Raw genomic sequence first — 10,874 nt, forward strand, 5'->3', positions numbered from 1 at the left:
GTCTCTCCATTGAAACTGTATATACAGTATACTGTCCATGTCCATAAAGATAATATAAACATCATCAAAGTAGTCCATGTGACATCAGTGGGTTAGTTAGAAGTTTTTGAAGCATCGAAAATACTTTTTGGTCCAAAAATAACACAAAATAAGACTTTATTCAGCATTGTATTTTCTCCCGGGTCTGTTGTGAATCTGCGTTCAGGACTCCGCAGTGACGCTGCTGACGGAAGACGCTGATGACGTGTTATCTGGTGCGCCCGAGCTTCGTTTACAGTCTGAGGGAGACGCACGCTATATTCAAGCTATTCTACATTGTTTGCGTGGATATCATTTTTTTAATGGTGCGTAAATGTGCATGTCGAGGATGAGACACTTTTACAGCGTGCGTTTCCCTCAGTCTATAAATGAAGCTCGGGCGCACCAGATAACACGTCATCAGCGTCTTACGCCATCAGCGTAACTGTGAAGGATTGACAACAGACCCGGGAGAGAATACAATGCGGAATAAAGTCTTATTTTGTGTTATTTTTGGACCAAAAAGTATTTTCGATGCTTCAAAAACTTCTAACTAACCCACTGATGTCACATGGACTACTTTGATGATGTTTATATTATCTTTATGGACATGGACAGTATACTGTATATACAGTTTCAATGGAGAGACAGAAAGCTCTCGGACTAAATCTAAAATATCTTAAACTGTGTTCCGAAGATGAACGGAGGTCTTACGGGCTTAGAACGACATGAGGGTGAGTCATTAATGACATTATTTTCATTTTTGGGTGAACTAACCCTTTAATGCTTTTAATGTACAAAGAGTTGTTCTTAAGTTATTTTATAACTCATTTGTTGAAAGTATCCTGTATTTTTCTTTTATTTGTTGGTTTTCATCATTGTCTACAAAGAACAACAATCGGTTGCAGGGTATTGTTAACGTGTGCTCTAAAATTATTGGTGTTCCCTTACGAAGCCTTACATTTTATTACGAACAGCAAGTGCTGAGGATGGCTCATAAAATAATAGGAGATAGTTCATGCCCGCTGCATTTGGACTTTGAGTGGTGAGGATGGCTCATAAAATAATAGGAGATAGTACACGCCCGCTGCATTTGGACTTTGAGTGGATGCCCCTGGGACGATGTCTAAGGGCAATTAAATGTTCTACAAATCGCTATAAATTTACTTTCGTGCCTGAAGCAATATGTCTATGTAATAAGTGATTTTTTTTTTTTTTTTTTTTTTTTTTATGTATGTGCTAAGTGTTTTATGTGAGGCACCATGTAAGCTCAAACTAATTGCCCCACGGGGATTAATAAAGCTCTAAACTAAAAAAAAAAATGTAAAGATGAATTAAGGCGAAATGGCTGAAAAATCACATACATTAACTAAAAATATGATTTAATGGATTATCACTTTCGACCAATAGGTGGCGTAGTTACAAAATTGATGTGATGTGGTCAGAGTGAAGTGACAATGACACATACAATGTTTGGTGTCAATACTGTATGTCAAGGCATTGCAGATATAAAGCCTGAATAGTCATTTTGGCATCATGCCTGGTATACGAAAACGGTTTTGTCTATCGACGCGGAATCCATAACTTTTACTCGGCACAGTCTGGAGATGACACGATCCGATTTTGGTGAGAAGTGGAGCGACTGCCTAGGAGGAGTTTGAAAAAGTAGGTTTTAAAAGAAATAAAGATGGTGGAGAGGAAGTTTGGCTGACTATGCCAAAATTGATATCTATGTTTTCAGCATAACCCAAGGAATATATTAAGATAAGTGTCATTACAATAGACAAATGTATTCAAAAGTTATTAGCATTTTTGGAAATTTAATTACAACTTTTGACCAAAAGGTGGCGCTGTCTCGTAATCTTTTGCGTACCTTCAGGGCCTTGTACTGATGACCCATACTGAGTTTCGTAACAATACGTTCATGCGTTCCTAAAATACAGCATTTCAGCACATAATTGTGGAGAGCCAAAATGGCTGATCTGGAAAAATTGGATATCAGTCGACTCAGCCCTGAATCTAACGATACCACTTTTATGATTTTTGGACAAACCATTCAGAAGTTATTAGCAAAAATAGACATTTTTCATATCTCCGGACCAGTAGGTGGCGCTGCGCCGGAACGCAGCATGTAGCCTTGGGTCATGGTTGTGATGACATGTACCAAGTTTGGTCTTGATATGATAAAGCGTTGCGGAGATACAGCCTTGTGTCTGTTTTCGCAAGCGCTACTTAAATTTGTTTGCGTGTTTTCCGAAATCAACACGAAGGCCCTGTCCCAAATGGCACACTTTGGTGACGTCATGTAGTGCAGACCTATAGGGCCCTTGGCGCGAGTCCACGAGGACGCATTGAGAGGTATTTTTGGGACAGACTCGATCGTCACGCCGGAAATAGGAAGACGGTCCGGTTGTTGTTTAAATATTATATTTCTACATTTACATATGACTCAGTAAAGCCCTGACATTCGGTTCTATTTATTTAATGAATTATAATGCGATCGTAGCCTATTATTCAGCAAGCTATTTATGTTTATATTAAATATAAATATATATTTATATTTATGTTTGAGATATCAACCACTGGTTGATGACCATAATGTTTGTAAACTGTAGGTAACAACTGGTAAAATGTACACCTAGGTCATACAAACCATAATGATATTTACACTTAAATATTTTCTTCTCAGCCATGTTAACAATTGTCCGTGAGTGAAAGTTCCTCCCATCCGTTGTCCGATTGGCCTTTCGCAAGGATTCCTGGGTAGTTAAAGTGCGTGAAGCCTGCATCCATGCAGTCCAGAGAAAAAGAAAAAGAATAATTTTTTTTTTTTTTTTTAAACATTCTTCCTAGTTCAGATTTTGTTCGTGTGAACATCCATACGCAGCACAAAAGTCCGGCATCATCCATGAATTCGAAGTACAGGTGGAGATAACAGTGTTACCTAGCTACTTCCTATGACAAGACCCCTATTCCAAGATGGCGGCGGTTTTGACGCATGCTTAGAACCCCAAAGTGACATCTAGTGTATATATCTATGGCACGCTAGGTAGACTGGGTATGCGGGTGCGCTGCTCGCCCAGACAGTATGTGAGGAAAGAGACGGCACATCTAAGCTATTAAACTTCACTAAAGTGTTGAGTGACGACCAGCCTGCCGCCATGCAAAGGTCCTAGATATGCCATTTTCCCATGCCCATGAGGAAGCCATTCCCCTGGTGAAGTGGGCTCTATCCCCGATAGGATATTCCACGCCCTTAGAGCCATAAGCCAGAGCAATTGCAACAACAATCCAGTGTGACAGTCTTTGCTTGGACACAGGCAGGCCTTTCGTGCGCCCTCCAAAACATACAAATAGCTGCTCTGTTAGCCTAAACCGTCTAGAGTGCTCGATTTAAACGCGCAACGCACGTACAGGGCACATCAAGAGTGTATTAAGTGGCTCCGCCCCGGCTGGTGTTTCGGGACGGAAAGCAGTCTTATGACCTGCGCTTTAAATAGAGTCGAAAGCACTTTAGGTACATAACCCTTCCTAGGCTTCTAGGTGACTGGAATCACCTGGCCCACATTCGATGCATGAGTCATCAACTGACAGCTTCTGCAGGTAAGAGCGCTGTCTTGAGAGAGAGTGATTGATTGCAAGGGCTTGAACTGGGGTCCTGTGAGAGCATCAGGCACAAGAGCCAGGGCCCAAGTGGGTAGGGGGAAAGGGTGAGCTTTCTTGCTCCCTTTAACTCTTTCCACGCCAGCGTTTTTTTTTTTAAGAAAAAGTTACCAGCCACCGCCAGTGTTTTTGATCATTTTCACAAAACTTTCATGGTCCCCAGAATATTTGTTTGCATGAATATCTGAACATGCAATATATTAAAAGAAATAACTGACCCTCTGGTGTTAAACAAAAAATATAACTTTTTTGCATGCATTCTTTTTTATCAATACTTGAATGCGGGTAAGTTAAATAAAAAATCAACATTTTGAGCAAAAAGCTGAGAAATGTAGTCATGTTTTTGTCCAAGACTATCACTCTTAAAAATAAAGGTTCTTAAACGGTTCTTTGTTGGGGTATATGGTTCCATGAAGAACCTTTAACATCCAAGGACCCTTTCCATTGCACAAAAGGTTCTTTGTAGCGCTAAAAGGTTATTTCGATTATAAAAGGGTTCTTCACCATCAATCACCATCAAAACGATTACAGCATATATTTTAAAAATAGGTTCTTCATGGAACCTTTCAGTGAAAAGTTATTTGAGGTACCAATAAAGGTTCTTCTATGGCATCGCTGTGAAACCTCCTTTTTGGTTCTTCCTGGCACCTTTATTTTTAAGAGTGTACATCTGGACAATTCAGAACGATGATAAAAACACAGATGGAGTAGATTGAGTCATCAACACCCCTAATGCTTGCACAGTCCTCTAGCTTGTCCTATGGCGACATTACATTCAGTAACATTTGGCAGTTTTGATTTATATGCTGTTTAATGTCGGTGATCATGTTATTTTACATGTGCATATTGCATATGAAATCGCTTGTTTCTGCATCTTCTTCACATGTGTTCATGAATCAGGAGATTATTTTCTCTTTCAGAAGATGCGTAATAGTGCCCTACCATATAACAGTGAAGGCACGGAAATCCGGAAAATTACGTCAATGTTTTTTTTCTTTTTTTTACAAATGACGGACATTTTCGTCAATGATAGGGAAAGAGTTAAGAATCGTTCCACTACTATAATGCTGTTATAGTAGCCACATACACTTTCAATGAAATATTTATGCGCAAAGTGCCTTAATGTTTCAAAAGAGTGATAGATCCGGTAAAGTTCTGATTGACCCTGTATGTGCCTTCTTGCTTTATATATATATATATATATATTAAGGATTCTTTTTTTAAAGTCGGCATGAAACGGAAGTTGAGATTGTAATTTTTTCCTTGTTGTGACGTATATCCGAGTGAAACGGCTTCTGAAATTAGAAAAAAAATGTAGGGCGGGCTTGATTTCGTCCTTCGGGAATTGATTGGATTGTTGAAGGTTGGGCGTTGCAAACAAAATGGAGGCAGATTTGAATGCCAGTTTACATTCAGTTGTGGAGGATTTCTCTCCACCGGACTCCCCACTGTTACCCTCCCATGAAGGATTTTTTATTAAGGAGCCCGGCGACGAGAACGAGGACGAGCAGCTACATTTTCAGGCAGTAATCAGCCCATATTTATATTTAACGAGACAGACACTGATAGCCGTACCTTCATCGGCTCTGGCCGCACCCTTTCGCCACGGCACGTGACCGAAAGAGAAGAGAGGTCGTTTCGAGGGGGGAGGGAAGGGTAATGTATTTGATTAATAAAAATAAAAAAATGAAGTCAACAGATAAATCATTTATAATAAATACTACTGTCACGGAGCAAACCCGTGATCATGAATGACTGTATGAAGGTTCACCATATCAAACACACAAACATGTGCCGCATTAACGCAGTCTGTTTACTGACACTGATATCCTGGATATTCAGACTGCAGTGTTGTGAATGTGCAATGTTTGTGCAATACTTGAATGTATTGTGTATAATGTGTTTTAGATATTTGAGGGTACAATGTGTATTTGTTTATGTGTAGTGGATATGTACAACGTGTTTGGGTTAGGGATGGCTGACGCGAAACAGTCGTTCCGAAGCTTTGCGAGATTCCGAAGCGCAGATGATTCGAAACACTGATCCGAAGCGTGATTCAAAACACCCATGTCACGTGACTATGGCCAAACGAAGCCTCGAAATGTTTCACTAAGTGTTTCATCAGGTGTGATCCGCCGAATCAGCGTTTGATTGACAGGGTCGGGAACAGACCACACAAGCGCACATCTGTATAAAAGTGAAGTCAACGCATATTGACCTCGTGGGTTTTTGTGAGAGTAGTTTGATTTTGAGATAGCGGATTTTTGGTGATATAGTGACATTTATAGTGCGATTTGTTTAGTTTTATTTAGGCTTACATTTAAATTTACACAACTCATTGACTGATAGGCTAGAGACACAGAGTATACATATAGTGACACATTAATAGATACATAGATATAAACATAGACAGCTAGATTAATAGATAGATAGATACATATATAGATAGATTAAAGATAGGCTACATATATAAATACATAGATAGATTATAGATACATATTATATATCTAAATACATAGATAGATTGTAGATACATATATCTAATTACATAGATAGATTAGAGATACATATCTAGATAGATTTGGATAGATAGATAAAATGGAGGCTCCCCAGAAGAGATGCCGTACATCTGTGGTGTGGGAGCATTTCCATTTAGAAACCCCAAATAAAGTGAGATGTGTGTATTGTGATCGGCAGCTTGCATACTGCAACAATACATCATCCATGATGCGCCATTTGAGGAGCTGATGCCACAGTGGAAGTGAAAAAATACATCAACGATGCGTATTTGCCCAGAACTCATGATCCACTAACTTACTGGAAAGAGAGAGCAGTAATCTTTCCTCATTTGTTTGTCCTGGCTAAAAAATGTCTTTGCATACCAGCAACAAGTGTCTCTTGTGAGGATTTTTTCAAAGGCTGGAGAAATTATCTGTAAAAAAAGAAGTAGGCTAAGTCCTTCCACAGCAGAGAAATTAATATTTTTGAATAAAAATATCTAAAAAAAGTGAGACATTGTGGCTTGATTTATTTTATTAATATTCATTTTGCAGGACCAAAATAACATTATGCACAGTGAGGAGCCTAGGTTACAAGCTTCACATATTAGAAAAATACAATAATAAAAAAACAACACATTTTTTTTAATGGCTCGTCAAGGTTGTTTCAGGATCAACACCTGCAAGTGACCACTAGGTGTCACCGTGGAGACGGGTGTCGGATTGATTCGAAGCCTCGAAACAATATGAACCATTTGGTGCAACTGTTTCATTGCTTCACGAAGCCTCGATCTGCCCATCACTAGTTTGGGTATCATTAGCCGCTAATAGGGTTGCCACCTTCAGTGTGGCAAAATAAGGGACACCCATTAAATCCTAAAACTATAAATCCTAAAAAAAAAAAAACTATTATGTTTCAAAATGACATTTTGTTGAAACAACACAAGTGTGACTTTCCCCCCCCCACACTAACATAAAAAACAGATATTATTCAAATTTATTTAATTTTTTTTGTAGATGTAGAAAGTGTTGTCAACCGTGCAAAGTCTCACATCATTTGGACAAATATAATGTTTTATTTATTTCAGCAAACGTCATTTGGGGTCGAAAAGACCCGAACAGCACTACAAGGGGTTAAAAAACGTGCAGGTTTACAGCGCATGTTCACGAGACTCAGTCGCTATAGAAACAAAGACGCTAAAATGCAATCACGCAATGAGCTTCTCTACTAAGAAATTGATTTCTTTATATTTGCTATTAGTATTATCCATACTGCAAAATCCTTATGTTTTTATTCAACTATATGTGGGCCTAATGTAAAATACGGGACAAATCGCGTCCCTTATTGATTTGATACGGGACGCATCATCTTACTTGTAAATACGGGACGATTCCGTATTTTAAGGGACGGGTGGCAACCCTAGCCGCTAACGTTGTTCATTCATCATTATAGAGAACCACAACACAAATATGTTTGATTTGAAACTTTATTGAAAATTGTTTAACACATTATTATATATCTAACTTACCTGCTTGGAAAACATCTGTGACCAAACCTGTATTATTTTAAATGCAGAGTATTTAAACATAGTGCACATGCTGCCTGATTGGGAGAAACCATGTTGGGTAACTGGGGGGTTTCCAAATGTTCCTGTAAAGCCAGGTTTATAATGGTTAATTCATTGTTTTGCATTTTGTTTTGCATCATAGTTGCATGTTGTTGTTACTGTGTAATTTAATTATGGTTGTTGTTTAATATGCATTAGGGGGTTGGAAGTACATATGTTAGAAAGTAACTTACCTGTAGAATGGTACATTCCAGGGTGTGGACTAGACCATAAATGGCTGCCAGAAGCATGGTGCAAGAGAGGTCAGGTTGGTTGTGTGAAGTGGAAGCAAGCCCATAGAAACTGGTTCCAGAAAGTTTGTTAACCAAACAATACCACTGCTGTTGTGGCTACCTTCCCACGAAACCTTGTAAATATTTATGTTATTTTTAGTTTCTTTTTCTTTGTTTTTGTTTTGTTTTGTTTGTTTGTTGTTGCCATTGGATTTGCACTGTCTTCACAATAAATTCACTTTAATTGGGATTTCCTGGCGCATTGGTCTTATTATGCCTCTGATCGCGAGGGCGATCGCTAACAACTACAATATTACATATAAAAAGAAGATTTGTCAAATTTGATTTCATGCCGACTTTAATGAAAGTTTGTTCACTTCATTGGACGTCTCTCCCTGATTGGTCTAGTCTCGGGTAACGGGGTGTGGGTTACGTGTGTGTGTGTGTGTGTGAACGCCGAGGTTAAACTCACTTGCGAAAGAGGTTTTATTGCTAATCAAATGTACAGTTTTATATTTAATTTGGTTGGGTCAAAATGCGTAGATTTGGAAGACGCACAAAGGCAAGCAAGGTGTTTTCAATTCTACCTCATAAATGTGCATATCAAGTGTCCAAAGTCGAGTCCCAGTGATTCAGAGGCTTCTGGGGTAGAGGAGTGTGAGACGAGGAAACCTCAGGGGAATGAGTGTCTTAATGCGGAGAGTGTTTGCTCAGGTGATGATTTCTGACATTAAAAGTGCCTTGATTGCTCGTTGCGTTGTATTTCTTTTGATTGGTTACTCTTCCAGTTGTGAAGGGAACCAGTTGATCACTTTCGTTTGGAGCACCACTTCAAAATGGCATCCCCTTCCCGAAGTGTCTTTTAAGGGTTCAAAAACGCAGTTGGGAATTTGCCCTTGATGATAGGCTTCTTGCAGAAGGTTGGCTGAAGGAAAATATTCAGAATGAATGACGTACAAACGCCGCTTATATAGAAAGAAGCCCCACGTATTTTGCACGCTTGAACACCATTGGCCAGTGTTACTGCAGTGATTAAATAAGGCTTCAGTAGATTTGGAGGAAAGGGTTTCCTAAGCGTTAGCAAACGCAATGTCGAAGTGAACCGAATCGAAAGAGAAATGTTTCTATGTTTAGCACTGTGTTTAGCATATGGCATGAGAGACATTAGTCTTACCTTGTGAGATGAAAGCACTTCACTGATGGGTCTGAATGTGTGATTGGTGTGTTTCTCTGAGTCTCTGCACACTAAACACACAGGCTGTTTGTCCTCCAGACAGAAGAGTTTGAGTTTCTCACTGTGTAAACTGCAGATCTCCTCAGATCCTGATGAACGCTTCTCATTTCCCTCCTTCAGGAACGACTCGCACAAGTTTTTTAACGCAAGATTAACTGGAGGATGTTCATTTGAGGATCTTCTCCTGCAGACAGGACACTCCTGAGTTTCCTTAGTTTTCCAGACCTGTTGTATACACTTTTTACAGAAACTGTGACTACAGGACAGAATAACAGGAACCTTAAAGATTTCACAGCAAACAGGACAAGAAAGCTCTTCCACAGATTTTGAATCCATTTCCTCGTCTTGTAAAAGATCCAACGATCTACAGTTTACTTTCACTTTCTGAACTTTGGTTTGAAAAATAAGTAACTATTACAATCACAATCTCATCTGGGTTACTTCAGAAATAAACAAAAATCCTAATATAATGTGTCCTCCTCTGTTCTTCACAACACTGACTCGTTTTAGCTTTCAGTCAAAATGAAAGGTAGAAATAATGATTAGTCACTTCCTGTAGGTTTTGTAAGAGGGTGGAGTTTCTGAAGACAGGTTGGTTGTATACTTATATAATTAACAAATAAAAAAATAAAATAAGTTAAAGGTGCTGTATGGAGTTTTATACTAAAATGAATCCATTTTTTATTACCTGTGTGTGAAGGGGTTGTAATCTCACAATAAAATGATCCACTTGGCGGGTTTTGCTATTACCTCTGAAAGCAAGTAGGCTATTCCTATTTCTATGTGAAGTCTCCGGGGGCGGATTTGCCGCGAAATCCAGTGACGTGACTGAGACCTGCATGCGCGCTCCTGAGCGTCTCGCCTCTCTCCTCGTCTACTGACTTTGCACTCAACAGCGACGACACTGCAACTTTATGACATGGAGTCTGCTAATACTAGGAAACGACTAGCACAACACAGACTCCAACACAAACTCCACATAATAATAAAAGACAAAAGAAAGCACGCGCACGAGCACTCGCTTGTAACCGTATTGGTTGCAATCTGAAACATCACCGCTAGATGGCGCCTTTGATGGCGCTGAAACTCCATACAGCACCTTTAAAGTCCGCGTGAACCGGAAGTTCCAAACGACTTTTCTCAAGTGTTGTGACGCATTTCCGAGTGAAAGGGAATATTGAACAGAGGGTTTTACTTCAGCGCTCCTGCTCTCCATCTCTCGCCCATAGCAGAGTAACGGTTTGAGGGAGTGGTTAAGCGATTAACCAACCCAAGCAGTCATGCCTACGTCATCAGAAAAAAGAACCATTCCAGACCCTGAAGTAACTTTTCAAACTTTGATTAAAGATAACTTCGGCAAACAATTTTTTTCCGTGTATAAACTTGCACGGATTATTTGTTCACCACAAGACTAGTAATATCCGCTAACAAAGTAAATAGGGTCAATTTTGATTTCATGCCGACTTTAAGTTATTAGTTGTTATTGCTTCATTATCTTTGATGACAGCGTCTATTAAATGTATGAATCCATTAAATTCCATCATTTTTCCTATTGAAAATAGTAAAAAATATTCTCTTGTGTGTAAATGTTACTGACTTTTAAAAACAACAACAGCAACTA

At 39.1% G+C, this 10,874-nt stretch overlaps 1 protein-coding gene across 1 annotated transcript in view; it reads right to left on the reverse strand.

Annotated features, from left to right (window-relative positions):
* Positions 1-9,810, reverse strand: part of LOC307007844 (E3 ubiquitin-protein ligase TRIM39-like) — an 84,295-nt gene extending 74,485 nt beyond the window's left edge. The window contains exon 1 of the mRNA XM_079630221.1: positions 9,194-9,810. Coding sequence (XP_079486347.1) covers positions 9,194-9,589 — 396 coding nt within the window. The 5' untranslated portion in view covers positions 9,590-9,810. The remainder of the gene's footprint in view (positions 1-9,193) is intronic.
* Between the last annotated feature and the right edge of the window lie 1,064 nt (positions 9,811-10,874).

The sequence above is a fragment of the Phoxinus phoxinus genome, assembly GCF_949152265.1.
Source record: "Phoxinus phoxinus genome assembly, chromosome: 12".
Lineage (NCBI taxonomy): Eukaryota > Metazoa > Chordata > Actinopteri > Cypriniformes > Leuciscidae > Phoxinus > Phoxinus phoxinus.